Genomic DNA, 27172 nt, shown 5'->3' with positions numbered 1-27172 from the left:
CCTGGCCAACATGGTGAAACCCCATCTCTACTAAAAGTACAAAAATCAGCTGGGCATTGTGGCGAATGCCTTATAGTCTCAGCTACTTGGGAGACTAAGGCAGGAGAATCGCTTGAACCAGAGTCGGAGGTGGCAGTGAGTGGAGATTGTGCCACCGCACTCCAGCCTGGGCGACAGGGTGAGATTCAGTTTCAAAAAAAAATTATAATAAAAAAATGAAAAATATAAATTTTAGAAAGGCAGCCAACAAAATCTACAAGAGGGTCAGCAATACAATTAAATAGAAGAATCTAAAAATAACCTGAAAACCTTTGCCATCTTAAGATATACACCTCAATTTTAAGATGTATATTAGCATGCGTCATAGTTTAATTAACAGTGTCAATTGGTGACATCTTAGATTTGATGAAATATGTTTAGAAATTTCAAGGGTATAAATAAAAAATACATTAGAGAATAAGCTAGTATTCGATAAAAACAGACTAAGGTAAAAATAAAAACAGGTCAATATTTTAAAAACTGGAAATCTTGGAAGTAAGAAATATAAATCTAGATTACATGGACAAAGGGAGAATTAATGAATTGAGAGAAAATGTTGAGGGATTCGCCAAGAATGCATAGAAAGATAAATAAAAACCTGAAAGAACAGTTCAAAATCATGAAAAACAGACTGCAAGTCTTGGACATTTCTCCAATAGCTTTGGAAGAAGAAAATAGAGGAAATGGTAAAGAATCTATATTTGAAGAGATAATAACCAATAATTCTAACTGATAGAAGTGTATTTCAAGGATTGAAGATGACAGACAGAATACGTCTATATCCAGATACTTTGTACTAAAAATGCAGATTGTAAAGAATAAAGAGAAAAATCCTAAAACTACCAAAAAGTTAAAAAGTTTGTCTGTAGAGGAATGACAATTGGACCATGAACAGAATTCTAATCTATGAATCATTCAAGAAGATAATAAAATTATCTGTAAAGTGCTGAGAAAAAATAATTTACAGTGTAGACATTTACATAAATTCAACTGTCATTCTCAAGAGTGACAGCAAAATAAAGGCACTTCAGATATACAAGGATGAAAAGAGTTAATAGCCAACAGGTCACCATTGAAAGAATGACTAACACATGCTCTTCAGGAAAAATGTAATAGAACACAGATGGGGCTGAGTGTGGTGGCTCACGCCTGTAATCCCAGCACTCTGGGAGGCCAAGACAGGTGGATCACCTGAGGACAGGAGTTTGAGAGCAGCCTGACCAATATGGTGAAACCCCATCTCTACTAAAAATACAAAATTAGCCAGGCGTGGTGGTGCACACCTGTAATCCCAGCTACTTGGGAGGAGGCAGGAGAATCGCTTGAACCCAGGAGGCAGAGGTTGCAGTGAGCCAGGGTTGCGCCATTGCACTCCAGCCTGGTCAACAAGAGTGAAACTCCGTCTCAAAAGAAATAAATAAGTAAACCACAAATGGCAGAATACAGGAGTCAATGATGAGCACAGAATTTGATAAACTACTATGTATTTAATTGGCACTGTCTTTAAAAACGAACAGTATTTTGTATTTTAAATGAAATATTGTGAATATTTGCTGCACTTGTATAAGCTTTTTGCAGTTATTTTAATCTATTGTATTTTTGGTGTTTTAGACTTCTGTCATGTCAGCCTTTTGTTTTTTTCTTTAACTTTGCTTTACTGAGGTATAATTTACATACAATAAAATACACATATTTTAATGTAATGCACAGTTTGATAAACATTGATAAATATATGCACTCATGTAAGTAAAATCAAGATATAGAGTATTTCCATTATTCTCAGATCATTTTCCCCTGCCCCCTTTTAGTCAATTTATTTGATTTGTTCTGTTCTTTCCTTCAGACACACTGGTTATCTCAGTGTTGGATACCTGTTTTCTTCCCTCAAAATACTATCTTGTCTAATGTGGTCATATTTTTGTCCCCTTACAATGCACGTTGTATATATTCCTACACCTGCTTTTCAGATTTCAATTCGGTTTACTTCAATGTTTATTTTACTCTTTGCTGCTTTTAATATAATTTTAAGTTACCTATTAGCATTACTTGTTTCTTTAAAAATATTTTTAAATTCTGGTAGCATCATTTCATCCTTGATGATTATCTTTTACATTTCCAAATCTTATTTCACAGAATTCTGATTTTCTTTAACTCCTTCAGCATATAGAGCAATTATTGTTTAAGTTTTTTCCTGGTTCATGGGGTACAAATTCTGCCAAAATGTGACCATCAGCTATGTTTTAAATTATGACCTCTCTTTGCTGCGGAATTTTTTCATGGGTCCCATGATTTGTTCTTATTTTTCTTTCTACTCAACTTTGAATCAGATCACTTAAATCTGGGCTTATTATTTGTCCAAAAACAATAGATGTACATTTTTTTGATGTTCTCCTTGTTTACTTGGGCACTGTTAAACTCTCCCCTTAGAAATTAACATGTAAATCCAGATGTTGTTACCTTATATTATGAGTTCAGGCACTTAGCTACCTCAGTAGGCTGCTAAGGAAGCTGGAGCCCTGGAAGATCGTGGAGAAGTTTGTTTCTGGGCACTGTATATTTTGTGAAACCTTTTCATGACCCCAGGGTGGTGGTGGTGGTGAGTACTCTGTTTATGTGTGAGGTGTCACTTGGGTTTCATTTTTTTATTTCTCTCTTGGGGTAAGCAACTTAGTTTGGTAGTTGGGGGAGGAATTTAGTCAAGTAAGGGCCTCATGGCTCACAGGCTATTTGATGGAATCATGTTTTTTCTTTGCACAGTTATCGCTGGTCACAATCCAAAAATCGTTCCTAGAAAACTGTATTTTGTCTCTTCTGTTATCAACCCTCCTTTCAAGTCCCTGCTCCTTCAAGTTAGGAGGTTTTTACCCTAGCTCTGAGTACATCTAAAGCAATACGAGGAAGCCAGAGAAAAAAAGTGACAAGTTATGATCGTTACATTTCTCTCCAAATATTGCTAACACAGACTTTGAATGCTGCTGACTTACAATAAGGAAAGGAATCCCAAGGGGGAGAATTTCGCATCTTTCTCTGACCTATCATTGATAACAAACTCCATTTCTTTATGTTGAATGTAAGAGTGTGTGTGTGTGTGTGTACGTGTGTGTGTGTGTGTGTGTGTGTGTGTGTGAGATGGAGTAGGTGGTTATAACAGGGGATTTTTTTTCAGAATATTCTCTACTGGCTCTTTCAATGGTTATTCCTTTCTCCTAAGAAATGGAATTGTGCACTGACTTCTGGAAGATTCTTTCAAACTGCTTCATATTATAATATGAGGCAGATTTTCTTTGAGTTAGGGATAAAATGTCCCACTTTCAATTTAATAAATTTTTCTTCCTTATTTTCTTTTTGTGTTACTCATTTTGGCCAGGATGAACTGAACTTGTATTTATGTTGACAACTTTCCCAGAAGTCTTACTTTGAGACTTTGATAAAAAGTATAAAATGCTTCTTTAGAGAGGCTTAAGAACTTTTCTAAAGGGAGATTGCTTTGCTGAACTAATAGAACACGCTGTCACTGCTTTCAGGGAACACTTCAGAGAAGATGTGGCATCTGAATGGAACCTTAAAGGATAATGTAGTAAACAGAGGGTTGCCTACTTCACAGTTCTTTTTTACCCTTCTTTACTAACAGCACTCCAATCTTATCTCCTTCCAAGCAACCGCGTCCTTCAAAGAAGGCTGGGATCTTTCCCGGCTCAATAGAGTAAATCCTGAGTAATCTAAGCTGTGTTTTTCAAAATAGTGAGCTACAAACCATTCATGTCTTGCGAAATCAATTTAGTGTATCCTGAACAGCATTTTAAAAAATGAAGTAGAATAGAGTATAACAGAATGTATCATCTGGATTCTTAGTAATTACTGTACAAAATACAGAAATACTACAATCAAATTCAACTGACAGAGAGAAAGAGAGATAATTAGGACTCTAGGAAGATGAATCTTCTGCTCCGTGTGTGTGTGTGTGTGTGTGTGTGTGTGTGTGTGTAATATAAAAAGCATTTCTTACTGTGGCCGTGTTAAAAGTTGGAAAAAGTGATCTAAGCCAATGATGATTTATTGGTTTAGATGTGGATGCATGAGGCTATTTGAGACAAAGAAACATAAGGGGGAGTTGGCGTTGGGAAAACATTTTTTTTTCATTCTTACCAAGGCATAAAAAGCATTTCCAGTCACACAAGCTATCTTGAATAGTTGTCATCATATTGTACAGCAAGGATAGGAGGACAAGCTACCTGCTAAGACCATTGACGAAAGAGAGAGGAACTGGACGTTTTTTCCCCCACTGTATTCCTCTATTCAATCTCAGCAGCCACAATCAGACAGACAGAAAACTCGAGAATATTTTTTTTCTTGCATCTGTAGTGGAAACCTTAGCAGCAGACAGTAACTACTCCAGGTCTGTCAAATAGATGCATGGAACTGAATATCTGATGACATTATAAAGCCCCTGAATGAGTCAACCCTGCAAAAGCCTTTCTGATGGACTTCTTGGTTTTTTTTTTAGATAATAAATATCTTTACTGTTTAAGCTACAGGCAGTTGGATTTTCTTTTACTTAGGGCTAAAATCTCTTAACTATTAAAGACAATCAGGAATCCATCAGGTGAAAACATATGTTTTAAGCATAGACAACAGACAGTGAATCAAATCACACAGTAATTTGGTTAACTAAGTAAAACAGCCTATTAAATATGACTAGAATCAGTGTGGTGTGGATAGGTTTAAGAGTAAGAAAAGAAGGCTGGAGAAAGATCGTTATGGTAATGTGATCAAAGACTAATATTCCTTGGTTAAAGATTTTCTTAATGCTTACACATTAATTTTAGGTGCAGATAACTTTCAGTTATTTCAATGTAAACATGCAATTTGTATACCTGTAAATAAAGTAGAGTCTTTTTCCTTTTTATGAGCATTAGACTGAATGTTGAACATAGGAGAAAAGTCTGTAGAACCCAGTGATCTTCTACATGCTTGTCTATGCTGTGAATATAGAACATTCAAAGGCCCTGCATTTTCCATCTAAACATCAGGAAAAATGGAAAATTATCTTAGAAACTATTTCTTTCCGTGTATATTAATAAATAATTTATGCTTGAGTATTCACATTTGCAATATTGAATTATGATAACTAACAGCTGTCTGGTTCTTTAAATATTTTCAAATGTGATTTATTTAATTCTCAAAAAAACCTACTATGAGATGGGCATTATCAATAAAAAAACAAATCTTCAGAAGTTAAAAGATCTGCTTATGCTCACATTTTTTACTAATTTTTATTTTCTTTGTCTATAAAACTTAGCCTTTATATTCACATAAAATTCATCTCTCTAAGTTCAGGGAAAGTCTAAAGTTCAAATGCTGAGAAATAAAGCCTTCTCTGTTTTGACAAACTATTACTCTCTCTAACATAGAGTAGGTACAGCAGATCAGTTCTGAGTAGAGAAGAAACTGAAAAACAATGATCTGGCTTTTCCTAAGCTAGAGTATCAGACTGGCAGATTGGGTCCATATATTTTTTATTAAAATGTACATATCTAGGCGCTCAAAATATACATATGCACATGTTAATATAAACTGAATACTTTGTGATTCTCTGTTAACAAGCTAAACAAATAAATGTTTAGAACCCATATGTTTTTCACACTAGGCACAGAATATATTTAGTTCTGGATAATATGAAATAAAAATAAGGTATATGACAAAAGTCTAGGCCACAAAGACCTCACATTTTTATGGTATAGATAGGATTTGCATACACAAAACAGTAGTAAATAAAATAGAGTAATATTACTAAAAAGCAAACCAATCAATACAATCTACAAATGAGGAAGAGTTTAAAAAGGGAGGGATATCCATAAAGACTAGAATAGACAGGAAAGATTTCATAGAGGAAGAAGAAAATGCTAAGATTTAAAAGATGAGGGCATTGCAGGCGAGGTCAACAGCATAAGCCTGGAATGTTCATAAGACAGGCAGAAAAATAGCATATTTATAGCAGGAAGGCATTTATTATTTATTGGGATTAAAAGATAAGTTCAAATAGGTAAGAAGACGAGTTGTGAGAAGGATAGACCACAGATGTCTTGAAAGACAAATAAAGCAAATTTATCCTAAAGAAAAATTAACAAAATTGTTAAGAGGAATAGAAAATTGGAGCATATCAATAATTCTTAAAAGGAATGTAAGGGAGTTTCTAATAACTACCTTTAAAACATAGTTTAAAAGAGTAACCAGCCCCGGATAGATTTAAAAATAAGTTGTTTTCAGCTTTCATGGAACAAATTGTTCTCATGCAATATAATATCAATTAAATTAAAAAGTAAACAGCTTTTCAGTTCTTTTTATAAGCTGGCATAGTCTTAAAAGCCAAAGTCTGGAAAAATAAAGAAGCTTACAAGCTAATCTTACCAATGACTTCAGGATTTTTCACAAATTTAAAATAAAATACCAATCAACACTAGACTAGTACAAATTTACAATAGCCAAATAAAACCATCAAGAAATTAAAGGTTTCTATATGTTATTATAACTCATTACCCATAAGTCAAAAAGGATTAAAATGTTGTAATTATTTTAATAGCTGCAATACTGATAAATCTGATAAATTTAACAATTATTATTGATAAGAACTATAATAAAACTACATAAAGATAATACTTTCTTAATGTGATAAAGAATATTGGCCAGGTACGGTGGCTCGTGCCTGTAATCCCAGCACTTTGGAAGGCCGAGGCGGGTGGATCACCTAAGGTCAGGAGTTCAAGACCAGCCCAGCCAACGTGGTGAAACCCCGTCTCTACTAAAAATCCAAAATAAGCCGGGCGTAGTGGGGCACGCCTGTAGTCCCAACTACTCGGGAAGCTGCGGCAGGAGAATTGCTGGAATCTGGGAGGCAGAGGTTGCAGTGCACTGAGATCAAGCCACTGCACTCCAGCCTGAGCAACAGAGCGAGACTATTTCTCAAAAAAAAAAAAAAAAAAATTTAAACATAATTTTAAAAATTCTATATATATGTAAAAGTAACAGCCAACATCATCATTAATGGTAATATATTAGTCTGTGACATGGCAACAGTAACATCTATCACCACAATTATTTATAAATTTTTAGGGAGTGCCCAGTAATGCAACAGGAAAAGATAATAAAAGTAGTAAAGACTGGGGAATTCTGATTCAACATAGCTGAGTAATCCTCTATCAGACCTACCCTCCCACAGATGAAAACCATAGACTCTAGACAAAATGCTCTAGACAAAATACACACACACACACACACACACACACACATGCATGCACACACATGACCTTAAGGTCCTGGAGAATAAACAAAAGCAGGTGGCAAAGAAAAAGTATTGACACTTGGTATAACTGACTTGCATGGGGTGGAGCTGCTATTTGTATAGCTTTTAGTCTGAAGGCAGACTGAAGTTGGCATTGCATGGAGCATCTAAAATTCTGCTAGAAAAACCATGTTGTTTCTGGCCAGAAGAACCAGAAGACAAAGTTAGGACAAACAGAGCTGCTGGAAAGTGAGAAAGGAATGCTAGAAAGAAGAGAGCCAAAGATGGCAGCTCCATTCCCTGCATGAGAGACTCCTATATGTAAGGGACTACCTGTTCAAGTCTCTGGTTAACCCCTAAACCATGCATGTTTAGAAACTCCTGCAAGCAGACAGCTAAGGATAAAACAACTGAACTAAAATTTGAGCTGCTGTTCACGAGTCGTTTTGTATTTTGAGTACAATCAAGATAATTGACTGCTAGAACAAAAACATCAATAATTTTTGTAGGACAACAAGAGAGTGCAGAGTCTTCACAATACAATAGTCACAATGCCCAAGATCAATCCAACTTGACCTAAAAGAACCAAGAAAGTGAGACCTAGTGTTAACATAAAAGATAACCCAACAAGACCAAGCCTGAAATGACCCAGATATTGGAATTAATAGATTTTATAGCAGCTATTATAACTATGCTTGATGGGTCAGGCACGGCTGCTCATGCCTGTTATCCCAGCCCTTTAAGAGGCTGAGGCGGGTGGATCACTTGAGGCCAGGAGTTCGAGACCAGCCTGGCCAACATGGTGAAACCCTGTCTCTACTAAAAATACAAAAAAAGAAAAAAAAATTAGCTGAGAGTGGTGGCACACATCTATAGTCCAGCTACTCAGGAGGTTGAGACAGGAGAATCGCTTGAACCTGGGAGGCAGAGATTGCAGCAAGCTGAGATTGCGCCACTGCACTCCAGCCTGGGTGACAGAGCACGACTTCATCTAACAAACAAGAACATAAACCAACCAAACAAACAAACAAAAACTATGCTTCATGAAAAAAGTAAAATATGTTCAAAGTAAAGGAAAAACATAGGGAATCTTATCGGAGAAACAGAAACTTTTTTAAAATGGAAATTATAGAATTAAAACATGTAATATCTGTTAACTGGTTGAGCTTAAAACAAAGTGAAAATATCTGAGGGGAGAATCTGAGAACTTAAAGATAGATCAATAGAAATTACTTAATATGAAAAAATAGAGATTCAGGAACCTGTAGGACAATAATGAAAAGTCTGACATGTTTAATAAGAGCCTCAGAGGGAGACTCTTGTCCCCTTTACTTTCTTTAAAACACAGCAAGTTGCTGAAAGCAAAAATTATAATACTGTCCTGTAGGGTTTATAGTATTACATACAGAAACTATAGTACAAAGGTTTGGGGAAGTAAATGGAACTATACAATTTAAAGATTTCTACATCTTTATGTGAAGTAGTTCAATTTTACTCTAAGTAGACTGTGACAAGTTGATGATGTATACTTTAATCTATACAGAAAACACTAAAAATCCCAAACAAATAAAAAGAGACAAAACTAAAAGCCAACAGATATATTAAAGTGAAATTTTGATAAATATTCAAATAATCCAAAGAAAGGCAGGAAAGAAGGAACAGAGAAACAAAAAGCACAGGGACAAACAAAAAAGAATAAAATGATTAATTTCACCCATATCACCAATTACATTAAACATTAATAAAATAAACATTTCAATTAAAAGAAATTGTCAGAATAGATTTTTTAAAAAGCAAGACTCAAGTATATGCTGTATCTAAAAAATGTACTATAAATATAAGTTGAAAGTAAACTGATGGAAAAATATATACTATGTAAACGGGATGCATAAGAAGGCTGCAGTGGTTCTATAAATATCAGATAAGACAGACATCTGGCCTGGCATAGTGGCTCACGCCTGTAATCCCAGCACTTTGGGAGGCTGAGGTGAGTGGGGAGTTCGAGACCAGCCTGACCAACGTGGAGAAACCCTGTCTCTACTAAAAAGTCAAACAATTAGCCGGGCGTGGTGGCGCATGCCTGTAATCCCAGCTACTCGGGAGGCTGAGGCAGGAGAATCACTTGAACCCAGGAAGTGGAGGTTGCAGTGAGCCGAGATCACTAAAACAAAGAGTGCCCTTCTCTTAATAAACTTCCTGCTAGTGTGGGTTTTGGCTCCTGAGAGCAAAATTCTCTTTATAGTAGCATCTGCAAAAAAGGCTACCAGGCAAACTGCTTACTCCCTGCCCTCATATCCTAAAGTAAGGTGGTTGAGAACTCTGCCATATACAGAGAACAGTTAGGTTTTCATTCTGGGGATAGACTTATTTGTAAAATTAGTGGCAGCTTCCTGGAAAAATTAACCACATCTTCATTCTTAAATATCACAAATAAAAATGTACCAATGTCTTATTCTATTCAAGCTGCTATAATAAAATCCCTTAAACAGGGTAATAGAAATAATAAAAATTTACTTCTCACAATTCTCAGGCTGGGAAGTCCAAGATCAAGTCATCAGCAGATTTAGTGTTTAGTAAGGGCTCGCTCTCAGATTCATAGGTGGTGCCTTATTGCTGTGTCCTCACATGGTAGAAGGGGCAAACAGCTCTCTAGAATCTCTTTTATAAGGTCACTAATCCCATTCGTGAGGGCTCTGCCCCATGACCTAATCACCTCCTAAAGGCATCACTCCTTAAAACCATCACATTGGCTATTAAGTTTCAACATATGAATTTTGAGGGTACACATTCAGACCATAGCAACCACATATGACAAAAATCAGCAATCACCTGAGGTCAGGAGTTCAAGACCAGCCTGGCCAACATGGACCCCATCTCTACTAAAAATACAAAAATCAGCTGGGCATGGTGGTGCATACCTGTAGTCCCAGCTACTCAGGAAGCTGAGGCAGGATAATCACTTGAACCCAGGAGGTGGAGGTTGCAGTGAGCAGAAATCGTGCCACTGCACTCCAGCCTGGGTGATGGAGCAAGACTCTGTCTCAAAAAAACAAACAAACAACAAAAACCAACAAATAATCCCATCAAAAAGTAGGCAAAGGATATGAATAGATAATTTTCAAAATAAGACATACAAATGAAAAAATGCTCAACATCACTAATTACCAGGGAAATGCAAATTAAAACCACAATGAGATACTGCCTTATTCCTGAAAGAATGGCCATAATTTAAAAATTTTTTAAAAAATAGATCTTGGCATTGATGTGGTAAAAAGGGAACAATTTTACACTGTTGGTGGGAATGTAAACTAGTATAACCACTATGGAAAACAGTATGAAAATACCTTAAAGAATTAAAAGTAGGCTGGTGCGGTGGCTCATGCCTGTAATCCCAGCACTTCGGGAGGCCGAGGCAGGCGGATCACGAGGTCGGGAGATCGAGACCATCCTGGCTAACACGGTGAAACCCCGTCTCTACTAAAAATACAAAAAAATTAGCCAGCATGGTGGCTGACGCCTGTAGTCCCAGCTACTCGGGAGGCTGAGGCAGGAGAATGGCCTGAACGCAGGAGGCGGAGCTTGCAGTGAGCCGAGATCACCTGAACGCAGGAGGCGGAGCTTGCAGTGAGCCGAGATGGCGCCACTGCACTCCAGCCTGGGCGACAGAGCGAGACTCCGTCTCAAAAAAAAAAAAAAAAAAAAGAATAAGAAGACATGGGATACTAGAATCTGAGGAACTGAGCCAAGGAATGGAATGACAATGTAAAAGTAGGCTTATAGGTAACAGGTCAAATTTAGAACAAGAAGTCACTGGGCTTCATGAACAATTCCTCCAAGAACATTGGAATGGATTACACACAATAGAGAGAATGAATAAAAAACTTGATCATTTTGACATATGATAAGAAAGTTACATGCTTCTTTTTTGGAGGCTACAGATCTTAGTGACAATGAGCATGAATCAAACTGCTGGGTTCTTCCTGGTTCTGTCATATACTATTTGATCCCAGGCAAGTTGCTTATCTTCCTTGTGCCTCTTTTTTCTCAGGGATAATAGTATTTACGTCATTGGGTTGTTGAGGATGTAATTTTTCTTTGAATAGTGCTTGAGGCACATATGCAATTACATGTTTGATATTATTATCATCATTTCCCACAAGAAAAAAGAAAGGCCATTAGAAAGTCCAAGAAAAAGCATAAAAGTGTACTGGAGAGTTAAGGTCTAAATATGAGGGAAACTAAAACATGGCATTTTTTTAGTAATAGATAGAGAAAAAAGAGTCCATTGTTGTTAAATTGTACCCACTGAGAAGAAAGGTAATCCAAGCACGTTACTTTGTTCGGTAATGATTATTACAGAGACATTACTATAATGTAAATGAAATGATTATTTATAAATAATAATATAAATGCTGTTAATAGTATTTTGGGTTTTAGAATTAACCTACAAACAACTTAATCAGAGTTCAAAGCTGAATATAATAGTTGACTTAAAAATGTAAAAGTAAATAAATATATACTTGACCTAGGGAAGAAGTGTGGAAGATAGTTGGAAGACAGGATAAAACTGTTAAGATCTTCATCGTATATAAAGGGGAATCAGGAGTTAGTGATTAAAAATGATGGGAAAACAGTTAGATATATTATTTCAAGTTGCAAAAATTAACAATAGAAGAAAGGAAAAAAGTAACTATCAAAGATCCAGAAGAGGAAAGTGGGGAGAGGCAGGATGCACAGTGGTATAAACAATCTTTGTTATTGATTTTCACTAGATAATGTTTAAAGTTGATAAATTAAAATCAGCAGTAGAAACTCATTCTTTAGAAATATGGAGTTAATCTTATAAGGTACTGAAACCCAAAAAGGTTAAACTTGGTTGCTTCTGAAAAGAGGAAATTAGAAGAGGAAGCAGAGAATGAAAGGGCTGTGTGTGCTTATTAGTGTTTCTCTACTATTTGCATTTAAAATATCACGTGGATAGTTTTATTTTTAAAAAACTAAAATTTTATAATTTTTACATAAGATGCTAGTAAATGTATTATGATAAGTAACCTGATTGTGATGTTATGTTGTAATACATATCTTGGGGGACTTTTATTAACCACGAACCTAAATAAAACATGAAATTAAATAAACCATGTAGATGAAGATAAAACTGATAATCCTTTTAATATTTTTAAAATTATAAAATATAGGAATATGCAACAAAAATTTGTTATTAATTATGGCCCTAAGTCTGTATTTCTCCATATTTCTTTATATATATATTATATATATATAAAATACAAAAATTAATACTTAAGAGAGTCTCTAAAGTGACTTTCCCTTGCTAATTCTCTGGTTTAATTTATCTCTATAGTTCCCTATATAAAAACTACTGAATGATGTCCAAGGCACACTCAATGCTCAGAGCTAGTCACTCTTCAGCATGCCCATGAACTTCTGCTGAAGTGATTATCAAGAGTCAATAGTGTTGGTTCCAAACCTCTTTGTGGTAGTTGCTATTGCAATTATGTAATTTGATTAACCACCATACATAGCATACTCAAAAAAAGGTCTTGGTTACACATTAAAAGATTAACAAATTGATATATATTTTTATTTAATAAATTTGAATGTTTAAGTTATACATGTATGTTTTTTATGATGCTCTGTCTTAACTGACTTTATAAGTGCTAGTCCTTACCGTGTTCGATAATCTCTACTGTATTGAAATATCTCCAACAAATAATATATTATCTTCTCTACTGTCTCCATACATAAAGTTTTACATAATATCAGAGATGAAATCACTTTAACATTTTATCATTTTGAATCCTAAAATTCACTTGAATTTTGGATTTGTAGGAGCATATATAAAATTATTAGGACTAGTTTGAATTTCTATTAAGTAATTACGGAGTATACAAATTACACCTACCTCAGTTGTATCCTTAAGATAAAGATAGGGTCTAATAGATCTTGATTTTAGATGTTCTTCTACTGGCTCTAAAGAAACAAACATAAGTATTTCCATGCTGTTAAGTTACTTCTAATTAAACCCAATCAACCATTTTCTCCACTGCAGTAAACTTTTAAGAAATGTAAAAGAATAATTTTATTTACTTACATATGCATTGCTTGTACATGGTTAGAGCTAAATCTATTTTAGAATAATTTGCCCTAAAAGTGAATTTCTATTAACAGACTATAACTTTCAATTATTTACTATTATACGATAAAGCTATATTGTCTTGGAAAATGATGGATTTCTAAATAAAATAGAATCATATGTGTTATTCAAAAAATATTTTGGCTAATTCCTTTGAAAAGAGAAATAGAAATAGTCCCTTCTACCTGCATTTCTCTCATATTCAGTTATGAGTTTTATTAATCTGAATTATCATCCAATGGATATTCTTAAAGTAAGTATGGTGCAGGGGTTAGGCATACAGACTTTGGACTTAGATAGCCTGGGTCCAAATTGCACCTTTTTGTGTGGGTTACATAGCCATAGCCATAGGAAAGTTACTTAACATCTGTGAGTCTTACTTTCCTCATTTGTTAACTGGAAACAATAGCACTTATAGAAATACTTTCTGAGTTAAATGAAATAATAGATGTAACAAATTTAATACGGAGTCTGGTAGTCATTCAATCAATAGTTATTTGTTGATCAACTTCTATATGCCAGACACTGATGGACTCTGGAATTGTGACTCATGCCCAATGATGCATACATTTTAGTGGGTAATATGGAAAATAAACAAACAAAAAAACAAGACATTGGACTTGTGCAGTGGCTTACACCTATAACCCCAGCATTTTGGGAGGCCAGGACAGGTGGATCACTGGAGCCCAGGAGTTTGAGACTAGCCTGGGCAACATGGTGAAACCCTGTCTCTAAAAAAAAAGTACAAAAATTAGCTGAGTGTGGTGGTGTGCCTGTAGTCTCAGCTACTCAAGAGACTGAGGTGGAAGGATTACTGAGCCCAGGGAGGTCGAAGCTGCAGTGAGCCGTGACCACACTGCTGCATTCCAGCCTGGGCAACAGAGTGAGACCGTGTCAGAAAAAGAAAACCACCAAAAAACAAAAAACCAAGGGGTGAAAAATTGAAATTTATTCTGTAACAGAAATAAACATACTTTGGTGAGGGAGAACCATAAAAGAGGTATATTGTTGACAGCGTAGTCAGAGGAGGCCTCTCTGAACAGATGACATTAACCAAAATATGCAAATGAGCTATAAGTTGCATGAATAGAGTATTGGTGTGTCTAGGCAGAGGGGAAAATATATATTCCTCTCAGGCAATCTGGTAGCTGTACTGAAAAGAGGCTAATGAAGTTGCAATTTGTTTATTTATTTTGAGATAGAGTCTTGCTCTGTCGCCCAGGCTGGAGTGCAATGGCACCATCTCAGTTCACTGCAGTCTCCACCTCCTGGGTTCAAGTGATTCTCATGCCTCAGCCTCCCAAGTGGCTGGGATTACAAGCGTGCACCACCACACGTGGCTAATTTTTGTATTTTTAGTAGAGATGGGGTTTCACTATATTGGCCAGGCTGGTCTCGAATTCCTGACCTCAAGTGATCTGCCTACCTTGATCTCCCAAAGATCTGGGATTACAGGTGTGAACCACCCTGCCTGGTTGAAGATGCAATTTAAATGAAGGCCAGGGAGGTAGGGAATGAGGCTGAATACACACACAAAGATCACAATATACAGGTCTTTGTTTCTTTTCTTTCTTTTTTTTTTAGATGGAGTTTCACTCTTGTTGCCCAGGCTAGAGTGCAATGGTGCAATCTCAGCTCACTGCAACCTCTGCCTCCTGGGTTCAAGGGATTCTCCTGCCTCAGCCTCTCAAGTAGCTGGGATGACAGGTGTTTACTACCATGCCCGGCTAATTTTGTATTTTTAGTACAGACAGGGTTTTGCCATGTTGGTCAGGCTGGTCTCAAACTCTTGACCTCAAGTGATCCACTTGCCTTGGCCTCTCAAAGTGCTGGGATTACAGCCATGAGCCACCGTGCCCGGCCAGGTCTTTGTAAGAAGTACAAGTTTCATACTAAGTACAATGAGAATCCACTGAAGAGGCTTTAATCAGGATCAGCCTACTTTTAAAAGATCACTATATGATTTAAGGAAAGAAAATGGATTAGAGATTTTTGCTACCATTATGGAAGGCCAGGTAATTAGTAACAGCCCTCCTGCTGAAAACACCTTAAAAGGCTAGATGGAATATTTTTTAAAGTCTAAAGAGAATCATTGACTTAAAAGATGATAAGGGATCCCTGGTCTTAAATCTAGGAGAAGATAAGAACTCAGATAGGGAAGCCCAACATGCCAAGCCACTTTTTCCCTGAGAGTATTTGTGATGTGAAAGTAAGATCAAGTTTTGGAAGCTTCATGGCTTGAGATAGAAAAAAACAAAAAGCTGACCAAAGGTCCAAAGTTTTGATATTTAAATGTTCTCCAGTTCCCTTCCCCCACACACAAAAAACCCCCACACCTATTCATTTTACCTGGGATCCAAAAGGGTTACAACCTTAGGGTGAACTAGAATAGTTAAGCTTGCCACCTGGATGTTTTAGGGAAAGTGAAGCCTTGAATGCTTTGGTATGTTCTGACAAGTACTGCCTCCATATACCTGGCATAAACAATAAAAAAAAAAAAAAATCTTTTCTGGAGTAACGTATCATCACCCTAGTTCTCAAATTGTTCCTATAAATAATTTTCCAAATACTGTCCAGCACATATTCAAAGATAATAAGACACGTAAGGAAATATGACATTATGAAAGTGAATCATGAGAAATAAAATAACAATGTGTATAACAAATCCTTTGAGAAATCAAGTTATGAAGCATAATAGAGAAATTAAGCAATAGGGGGTGATGTGGAGTCAAGAAACCTCAGTTAAGAAGGTTGATGAGAATTATGCAATTGAATGATTGTTTGATAATGGAGAGAAAGAGAAAAACGAAGGCAACACGAAAAGCTCAAATTCTCTGAGAACTGATAATGCTGATTCCTAGCTCACGGATTCCTAAAATTTCTTTTTTATTTTGAGATGGAGTCTCGCTCTTGTCACCCAGGCTGGAGTGCAGTGGCACGATCTCAGCTCACTGCAGCCTCTGCCTCCTGGGCTCAAGCGATTCTTCTGCCTAGTCTCCTGAGTAGCTAGGATTACAGGCATGCACCACCACGCCCAGCTAATTTTTGTACGTTTAATAGAGACGGGGTTTCGCCATGTTGGCCAGGCTGGTCTCGAACTCCTGACCTCAGGGGATCCACCCGCCTCGGCCTCCCAAAGTGCTGGGATTAGAGGCATAAGCCAGTGTGCCCACCCAGCCAGATTCCTAAAATTTCTAACTTGAAAGTAAGTTTCTATTAAGCAAGCTGTTCATACTTGACTTTTAAAAAACAATAACAAGGAAATTCTCAGCATTGAGCTGAAAGGAAACTCAGAGATTTTCTTTCTAGAAGAAAACAACACATAACACTATAAACATAAAAATACATTCCTATTTTGTGCATTGTATAAATTGTCCATTCTGATATTTAACATCTCTTCTTCTTAGTAAGTTCTTTTTTATAGTTCATGGAAATGCTTTTGACAGAGATCAAATTATCAAGAACTTTTAAGACACACATCAGTAAATAATAAAATAAATAAAGCACCCATTAATAAATCAAAGAAGTAAATATGTTACACAAAGCATTACCTGTTGACTCACTTTCTTTATTTTTTACATTTGTTTGAACAAAGAATGGTCTTAAATTTGACTTTTCAAAATTACTCTTTCTAGGTTCAGGCTCACATTTGAAAGAGACATGCCTGGAAGAAATAAAAATTAATTTAAATTAAAATAATGAGAAAAATTACAAAATAAATCTAAAAACTAAATTTGGAGGAATGTGAAGTCCTAGTTATACAGACTTGGATGTTATGTTAATGTTGTCACAGTAGCAAGTGTGAAACATTGGACTGATTGAATAGGAGCTGAAAATATTAGTTTTAGTCGTTTAAAGTGGAGGGGGACAGAAAACTATTTGCTGCTGTGATAGCATTGAGGGCACTCCAAGAAACTGTTATTCACAAGCTGATTAACCCTTTCAGAAAAATATGCTGGAAATTACTTCAGTGAGACATTGAGGACATTACTGGACCTGAATCAAAGTGGTGGGACATAGAGTTAGGGAATTCAGATACTAGAAAGGATCACAGCATTTATTTATTGTAAAGACAAATTATCCTCCTCTAAAGTCCTTAACTGGCTAGTGATGGTATATTAGAAAATTAATAGTATTACATAATTGATACTCTTTCTGACCTCTAAATGCTAGAACAACCCATGACTCAGCCCTCAGACCTCAGATACTCACCCTTAGTTGGTATAAGCCAGTCCCACACTGTAACTGTTGTCTATAGGCCAATGTCCCAAATTTATAGTCCAGACTCTAACCTCTTCTCTGAACTTCAGATTTATATACCCAACTGCCCACATGACTCCTGCACTTAGCTTAATTATAAGTATCTTGAACTTAACATATTCAAAACCAAATTATTGATTCCACCATCCCCTTCCTGATCTTCTCCTCACCCAGGTTTCCCCATCTCCATTCAACCAGAGGGTTAGGCCAAAAAGTTTGCAGACATCTTTTATTTCTCTTTCTCTCTTTTTCCACTCCCAACCTATCAGCAAATACTGTGTCTTTCTTTGAAATAGATTCCAAATCCAAACACCTCTTTCCTCATTGCTCCCATCCAAATCCAAGACCCCTTTATTTTTCATCTGAACCCCTTCCCTATGTCTCTAGCCTTCGTCTGTTTGCTCTCCCTGCTATTACACTTGTCCTCAACATTCTCTTCGCAATACAGCCATAGCAACACTTGTAAAATACAAACGTGACTATCATTTCCTTCAACTGTTTCCTATCAGACTTGATTAAAATTCAAAATGCTCCCTAACAGACAGAAACTTTTCCCCCAGTTCTCATTTCTAAGTAGCAGAATTTCCACTGAATGCCACTCCAGGCCTCTCTCTGCATACCCCTTCACCTCTCAGCTCCACATGAACGCTGAGCAAATTTTCTAGCTGTTTGGTTCAGGGAAAGGAATTTAGGCTCCACTTAAGGACCTTGCTCTTTCCTCTGCCTGTAGTATTCTCCCCACAAGGGGTTGACGTGGCCTACTCTTTCATTTCAGTCTCCACTCACATTTCCACCTCTTCAGAAAGATCTTTCCGGCCCATCCCACTTCCCCCATCTAAAATAGTAATCCCTGTTGATTTTAATTCCCTTAATTTACTATATTTTCCTTTATAGAATTCATCACTGGTAAATTTATATTATATATTCATTTGTTTATTTAGTTTATTATCTCTCTCCCAATGTTATCCTAGATTGTAAACTCTGAGGGCACACTATTTATGTGTTTTATTCACTGTGGTATTTTAGCACCTATAGCATGACTGGTACATAGTACATGTTTAATATTCATTGAATGCCTAATAGGCCAGGTGCGGTGGCTAATGCCTGTAATCCCAACACTTTGAGAGGCTGAGGGGGGTGGATTACCTGAGGTCAGTAGTTCAAGACCAGCCTGGCCAACATGGCGAAACCCCATCTCTACTAAAAATACAAAAATTAGCTGGGTGTGGTGGCATGTGCCTCTAGTGCCAGCTACTCGGGAGGCTGAGGCAGGAGAATTGCTTGAATCCAGGAGGCAGAGGTTGCAGTGAGCTGAGATCGTGCCACTGCACTCCAGCCTTGGTGACAGAGAGAGATTCTGTCTCAAAAGAAAAAAAAAATTATTGAATGCCTAAGATTTTTGGTAAATTTTTATTGAACTTTCTTATCATCATACTTTTTAATGGGTTTTCAGTTTGTTCTTTCTTTTAATAAATAATTATGTAATCTCCGTAAAACAATTTATCTGTTCCTTTCAAAAAATGTATCTTATGTTCTTATTTAATATCATTGGGGAGGACTTCTAGAAGAGTGTAGTATACTAGTGAGAATGGGCATTGTTCTGTTTCTAACTTGAATGAGAATGAGTCAAGGGTTTCTAAGGATGATGCTGGCTATATAGTCTTGTTAAGGAGGTAATATTTTATCCTTATCTTAAAAATACTTATGTTGCTAAAGTATGTTTTTCAAATTCATTTGCAGAGTATATAAAGATATTCGGATACGAATTTCCTTGTGGTGAACCAAAGAGCATAGGCTTTGAAGTTAGACCTTACTTTGCATCTTGACTCTATGTGAACTTCCATAGAGTATTGAATACTCTGAATCTCAGTCCTTCATGTGTCAAATAAGGTTAATAGTTATGTCAAGGGATTGTTGTAAGAATTATGTAAAATAAAGTTTAGAAAGTGATCAACAAAATGTCATAGAGATAAATGAGGATGCTCTTTCTTATTCCTGAAATTTACTCCACTTAGTCATAGTGGAGTAATATTTATTTAATATAGTGTTGGATTTCATTTTGTTAAAATAAGTTGTTGAGTGGCAATTATTCCGTTGCCTTAGAATTGGTGACCAGGTGACTTTTTACTCCATAGCTGAGTGAAAAGGAGCAATACATACTCTGTATTCTACAAAGATCCACCAATACTTGGAGCAAGAGATTCTTTTAGATCTTCAAATAAAAGAAAACTGGTGAGGGAAAAAAGAAAAATATCAGAATTGTGAGTCATTGACCTGTTAGGGTCTGCTGTGGCTTTTTCCTCTTTTCTCAGTGTGGGAGGGGCAGGGATGCTTCCTCCACAAAACTGATGAGGGAATTCCCAAAGAATCACTCATAGAGACTGGCATCTTATTCCTCAGTTGCACATCTGTTAGACACCACACTTGCTGATTTGCCCCATGTCAAATTTGGAGTGAGTGGAATAAGCAAGTAAAGTAGACACCCTGCACCACACTGTTTGGCATGGCCAGGATACTTGAGTTTCTGGGGAAATGCTGGGGACTCAATGTTTGTATCCCCCTCAAATTCAAATGCTGAAGCTTAAATCTCTAACGCTATGGTATTTGGAAGTGGGAGCTTTGGGAGATAATTAGGTTATGAGGGTATAGCCTCATGAAAAGGATTTGTGTTCTTCTAAGAAGAGTTGGTCTAACTCCTTCTCTCCCTGTCTCTCTATTTGCCTTTCTCTCTATCTCCTCATGACGTGAAGATACAAAGAAACAGCTGTCTGCAAACCAGGAAGAATACCCTCACCAGACACCCAATCTGCTGGAACTTTGATCTTGGACTTCCTGGCCTCGAGAATTGTGAGAAACAAATTTCTGTTGTTTAAGCCACCCAGGCTACGGTGTGCTGTTGTAGCAGCCCATACTAAGACAGAAATTAGTAATGAGCAGTGGGGTGCTGCTGTAACAAATACTTGAAAATGTGGCAGTGGCTTTGGAATTTGTTAATGGGTAGAGGCTGGAAGAGTTTGGAAGTGCATGCTAGAAAATGCTGACATTGCCATGAAGGAGATATTAAAGGTGACTTTGGTGAGGGCTCAAAAAGAAAAGAGAAAAGCTTCCATTTTCTTAGAGAATCCATAAATAATGATGAACAAAATGTTGGTAGAAATATGGATGGTAAGGGCCATTCTGATGAGATCTCAGATGGAAGTAAATAACATGTTATTGGAAACTGGAGGAAAGGTGGTGCTTGTTATAAAATGTCAAAGAACTTGGCTTAATTGTGTTTGTGTTTTAGTATTTTGTGGAATGTAGAACTTGCAGGCAATGAAATTGGATAGTTAGCTGAGGTTAGTTCTAAGCAAAGTGTTGAGGAGTGATTTGGTTCCTACTGATGTTTATAGTAAAATGCAAGAGGAAAGAAATGAATTGAAGATGAAATTATTAAGGAAAAAGGAACCAGAAGTTAAAGATTTGAAAAATTTTCAGCCTGCCCATATTACAAAAGAATGAAAAAGTATGCTTGGGAGAGAACACTAAAGGTATAGTAAGTTGACTGTTTGATAGGTAGGTCAGTGTGGATGTGTACCAAGGACCAAATCAGCCATCTCAACAGAAGCCAGGAATAGAGATGGGATTATACCAGCAGAAACACTGCCAGCTGGGACTTAGGGAAACAGAGAAAGTAGGAAAAAATGAAAGAAAACTGTTGAACTTCTTAGATTCTACAGGACCAGATCATAGAGCTACTGTATGCAGCTGTTCAGCTATAACTGTGCACTATTTTTCAAGACAAGGGAAGAAGGACCTCAAAAGCAATTCAAAGATGATCAGGGATGCCACTCCCACAACAGGCCCAGAGGGCATGTGCTCAGGGGACAGGGCTGCCTCCACTTCTATTTCAAAGGGTAAGACCCCTGCCCAGTGGAGCCATGGGTGTGCAACTCCCACTAGGCAGAGCTTCAGAGGTGAGACCACTGCCTGAGTGGGTTCTGGAGGCAGGACCACTAGTCTAGTGAATCTAGAAGGCAGAGCTTTGAACCAAAGAGGATTATTCTCAAACCTTAGGATCTCATAGAGTTTGCTTGCATGGTTTTAGAATTATTCAGGACCTGTCATTTCTCCCTTCTTTTTTATCTCTCCCTTTTGGAATGAGAATGTCTATCCTACACCTATCCCATCAATGTAGCTTGGAAACAAACAACTTGTTTGCCTTCACAGGTTCACAACTGGAGAGAAATTTTTTCTTAGGGTACTTTTACCTCAAGTTTCATCCATATCTGATTTAGATGATATTTAGTTGAGAGTTTGGACTTTAGAGTTGATGCTGAACCAGTTAAGAATTTTGGATCTATTGGGATGGGATGAATGTATTTTCCATGTAAGAAAGATGTAAATTTGGGGGGGACAGGGGTGGAATTCTACAGACTGAATATTTGCATCCCCCCTTCAAATTCATATATTGAAGTCTAAATGCCCAAAGTTATGGTTTTGGGAGGTGTGGCCTTTAAGAGGTAATTAGGTCATGAGGGTGTAGCCTCATGATTGGGATTAGTGCCCTTATAAGACATGAGAGAGGTGCTATCTGTCTCTTTCTCTCTGCCGTATGAAGATACAAGAAGAAGACAGCTGTCTGCAAAGCAGGAAGAGTGTCCTCACCAGACACTGATCTTGGACTTCCTAGCCTTTAGAACTATGACAAATAAATTTATTTAAACCACCCAGGGTATGGTATTCTTTATAGCAGCTTGAACTGACTAATATAGTGGGTCAAATGGATACTGAGGTAGTAACTGTGTTTGGGTCAATTTGCTGATACTCTACCCAGATTGCTGACTGAAAGCCTGGGGATCCTTTGCAGAAGAAATTGTGGAGTATATTGGAGAGTATAGGAGTTGATGGAGAATTTGAAGAGTTGTAGCTGCTCTCCTTGGTTGGAGAATGTGTTCCTCTGAGGATCTCTCATATGTGCTCTTTATGATTAAAGTTGGCCAGAAAATGATTGATGACTAAGGGAAAAGTTGGAAACAGTGTCCAGAAAGAAATAAGAACTTTTGTCTTCTTCTCTCTCCCTCCTCCTTTACTCCCATACAGGAGGATCTGCTGGTAAAATTTTAATAACCTTGCCTTTGGGTGTAGTTTTAATGTGGAATTTTACTCATTCATCAATGGTGTAAGCTACTTCTTTGCTGAACCAAATAATAGTTTTTGAATATTTCCTTATTTTTCATGCTATTCAAAGCATAATGGCTATAGGTAAGGCATACTTTTTTTGATAAGACTTACTTTTAAGTTTAATCTTCATCATTAACATTTTCTTCCTCACTTTCTTAAATCTAGACAGACAACGACTCAAGCCTTGATTTGTAGTGTTTGCCAGTTGCTGTGGTGTAAATACTCCCGTTGTCAATTTCTACCAATGTGATATAATTAAATGTGAAATTTGGAAGAGATGTGTAGTAGCATACTGTTATACAAATTTCTACCATATGGATATAGTAGATGTAAATAACTTCAAAACCATGAATAATAGTAAAATGTACAATAATTAGGAAGTGATGAGTTTTGAGTATTATCTTTATTTTTGGTATGCCATTGAATTTTAAGTTTACATAATTTTTAATGGTGAGTGTTTAATAAACATCTCACAAAATTGCTGAAAATTCAACAAGCAGCTCTAATGAATTGGTAGGAGCTGGCTTTAGCACACCACTGTACCCATATAAGAGAAAAAAGAAATTAGAAGAAGAGTGAGGAGGAGTTGTGCTAGAAGAAGGCCATATCAACCTCCTACTCTCAGTTGAGGGACGAGGAGTAATCAAATTGCTGACCATACCCCTCTACATTTCAGCTCCCCATGTCATTAGACTGGCTTGTATAGGGACGGGAAAGCCATGACGAGGGGTGAGATCAAAATACTAAGTTGGACAGACTTTTAATAACCAAAGTGATCAGGATGAAATTAGAGAAATATAAAACTGCTTTATTATTATTACTATTTTTGAGATGGAGTTTCACTCTTGGTGCCCAGGCTGGAGTGCAATGGTGCAATCTCAGCTCACTGCAACCTCCACCTCCAGGGTTTAAGCTATTCTCCTGCCTCAGCCTCCCGAGTAGCTGGGATTACAGGAGCCCACCACCATGCCTGGCTAACTTTTGTATTTTTAGTAGAGATGGGGTTTCACCATGTTGGCCAGGCTGGTCTTGAACTCCTGACCTCAGGTGATCAGGCCATCTCGGCCTTCCAAAGTGCTGGGATTACAGGTGTGAGCCACCATGCCTGGGCTGCTTTATGTTTTAATGTCCCTGAATCAAGAATAAGCAATGAAATAGTTAAAACTAACATTTTATTTTATGTTTCTTTAAAAATCTATATTTGCTTTCTATTCTTGTGGTCAGACTTAAGGATCAAATCTACCTTTGCAAAAAAGAATTGAGAACTGTTCCACCTTTGTCTGTGTTCCAAAACTATTTAAATAGTTCTTTGAAACTACAAAGAAACTCACCTTTGACACAGCTTCAAAGTGGCACTTTTGTAAAAGAATTCTTTGACTGCTTCCTCAAATTTTTCTCCAGTTATTGATCTATTTATGTTTTCTTTTTTGTTGAGATTTTTCCCTTTCATATTTTCCCAAAAGTTCATCCATTATTACACCCATGTGTCAAAGCAATGTAGTTACACAAAGCATTCATTATAATTATTTTAATGTCTTCCATATCCATGGCTATAGCTTCTTCTTGATTACCAATATTGTGCCTTTATGTTGCCATTGTTTTCTCTTCAATTTTGCAAACTGTGGTCATTTTAACATTCTTTTGGGAGGTGTTAAACATACTAAGTTTCCCAAGTACTCTTAAAAGTTCAGTGTGCTAGGCTGGATGCAGTGGCTCACGCCTGTAATTCCAGCACTTTGGCAGGCCAAGGCGGGTGGATCACCCGAGGTCAGGAGTTCGAGACCAGCCTGGCCAACATGGTGAAACCTCATCTCTACTAAAAATACAAAACATTAGCCGGGTGTGGTGGCACATGCCTGTAGTCCCAGCTACTCGGGAGGCTGAGGCAGAAGAATCGCTTGAACCCGGGAGAGGGAGGTTGCAGTGAGCCGAGATCATACCACTGCACTCCAGCCTGGGCGACAACAGAGCAAGACTCTATCTCAAAAAAAAAAAAAAAAAAAGTTCAGCGCGCTTATGAGAGGAAAGCCAAAGTTTGGTGAACATACTGGGAGATTGACAGCTTTTCTTTTTTTTAGTCCTCCAACAAATGCATACTTAACATGGTTTATAAGCAATGTATTGAATTAAAAACTAAGTATTATACATTTGATTTATGAGATTAATTATACACAAATCCTGTCCTCAACTGATCTTGACTTTCTTTTCTAGTTTATATAGTCTCTTGTCATATTTTTTAAAGTTTCCATTTTATTATATAGATTAAGTTTTTTTATTTGGCTGAGGTATAACTAAATTATAAATTCTGCTATCTAGAAGCAGATAGAATTGTAGGATAGATAAAATGGATATAAAGTTTCCTTCTAGGCTGACAGGGACCTGGATAAGGGTGTTCTATAACTCACTGGAGACTGAGATACAATTACTTTTACCACAGTTTCTAAGGAGGATCCAAGTATCAGTTATTCTACTCCTAAGCTTCCCTAGAAGTAGGTGTTAAAAACCACTAAGAGTCTGAGATTTGACCCTACTTACGAGCTAACAAGTTTGCCTGCCACAGTTTCATCAATGCTGGCAGCTTTCTTCCAGATATCTCTACCTGAATGTTTAGATGCCTATGGGCATCTAAAACTTAACATCTATGAAATAAATCCCAGCCCTTCTCACTTTGATCCTCTTATCCACCCCAATCTCCTTTTCTTCACTTGGTCTCTGCCTAAGTACAAAGCACTACAATGCACCTAGTTACCAAGACCCAAAGCTTGCAGGCATCCTATTGAATGGGGTACAGTAGTGATGAAGAACATAGGCTCTGAAATCAGACTTCTAAGGTTCAAATCCAGCCTTTCAATTTGTTAGCTGTATGACCTTGTGCAAATTGTTTAACCTCACCCAGACTTAGGTTTTTCATCTGTAAAACTGCACTAAAACATTGAGCTAAAAAAGTTTGTTTCACTCTGAGCAATAGTACAAAACTGCTGCATGAAGAAAGCTACTTCGAGACAATCAGGTGGTAGGCCTTAATCAGAATACTTACATGAAAATGTAAGTAAGTGGGAGTGGTCTTAGATGCAAATGTCATAGTTTGTTTGTTTGTTTTTTGAGATGGAGTCTTGCTCTGTTGCCCAGGCTGGAGTGCAGTGGCATGATCTCAGCTCACAGCAACCTCTGCCTCCCGAGTTCAAGCAATTCTCATGCCTCAGCCTCCCAAGTAGCTGGGACTACAGGTATGCACCACCAAGCCCAGATAATTTTTAAAAAATATATTTTAGTAGAGACAGGGTTTCACCATGTTGCTCAGGCTGGTCTCAAACTCCTGACCTCAGGCAATTCGCCCACCTCAGCCTCCCAATGTGTTAGGATTACAGGCGTGAGCCACCATGCCCGGCCCACAGATGTCATAGTGCTCACGTGGGCTGCCTAGTGCATAGTGTCATAGCTGCTGCCTGTCTAAACTATGTGTGAAAATCAAGGTCACATAGCTAACAAGTAGCAAGGCTGGATTTAAACCTTAGCAGTCTGATTTCAGAGCCTGTGCTCTCTTCATCACTACTATACCCTATTCAACAGGATGACTGTGAGCTTTTGGGCTTGGCAACTGGGTGCACAGTAGTGCTTTGTACTTAGGCAGAGAACAAGTGAGGAAAACTTGTTACCCAGAATAAATGAGATAAGGACAGTATCCACACTACTACCAATGTCCAATTAATTTGAAGTTCTGTTGATTCCACATCTTTGTACTTCTTTTTTCTGAACTTTCCTTTACAATTCTGATGTGCTTGGAAAAATTTTATAGCATTATGCAAGTACTAAATGCCAGTGAAAGACCAAGTATGACATATTTAGGCTATCCCTTTTAAGTGCACAGAGAAATTGCCTTACTTAGTTTTCTAGGCAGACTTTTTCTTAAGCATATCAGTTAAAGTTTGCAATAAATCCTGACATTAATTTGGGGCAATATAATTGAGCTCAAGAAAAGCCTTCCTTTAAAAATTCACAATTGTAATTACCATCTACACTAGTAAAATATTATACATAATAAATATTTTATAAACTAGAAATATTCAGAAAGCTAATCTAGTATATTTTAACTCATAACCGTTATAAAATATGCCATAAAACTTTCATTTAATATACATTGCATAATCTAAGACAGATATAAAGTAATGTTTTAAAACTCTGAACTGGACGAGGTGAGGTGGCTCATGCCTGTAATCCCAGTACTTTGGGAAGCCTAGGTGGGTGGATCTCTTGAGGCCAGAAGTTCAAGACCAGCCTGA

The 27172-nt window shown here is 37.1% G+C and overlaps 1 protein-coding gene and 1 non-coding gene across 3 annotated transcripts in view; both read right to left on the bottom strand.

The window, feature by feature from the left end:
• C1H1orf141 (chromosome 1 C1orf141 homolog) overlaps positions 1–27172 on the bottom strand; it is a 56451-nt gene that overhangs the window by 19787 nt on the left and 9492 nt on the right. For both annotated transcript variants that reach the window (XM_055117548.2, XM_055117551.2), the window contains exons 5-7: positions 17021–17133; positions 13239–13306; positions 4914–5058 (exon numbers count right to left, since the gene is read on the bottom strand). In XM_055117548.2, the coding sequence (XP_054973523.1) occupies positions 4914–5058; positions 13239–13306; positions 17021–17133 (326 nt within the window). The remainder of the gene's footprint in view (positions 1–4913; positions 5059–13238; positions 13307–17020; positions 17134–27172) is intronic.
• On the bottom strand, positions 4320–4454 carry LOC112438464 (small nucleolar RNA SNORA31). Its single transcript, XR_003026879.1, has one exon. It is a non-coding gene; the product is annotated as a small nucleolar RNA SNORA31 (small nucleolar RNA).

The sequence above is a fragment of the Pan paniscus genome, chromosome 1 (genome assembly GCF_029289425.2).
Source record: "Pan paniscus chromosome 1, NHGRI_mPanPan1-v2.0_pri, whole genome shotgun sequence".
In the NCBI taxonomy this organism is placed as follows: domain Eukaryota; kingdom Metazoa; phylum Chordata; class Mammalia; order Primates; family Hominidae; genus Pan; species Pan paniscus.
The sequence above is the reverse complement of the archived record's forward strand: the minus strand, read 5'-3'. Positions and strand labels throughout refer to the sequence as shown.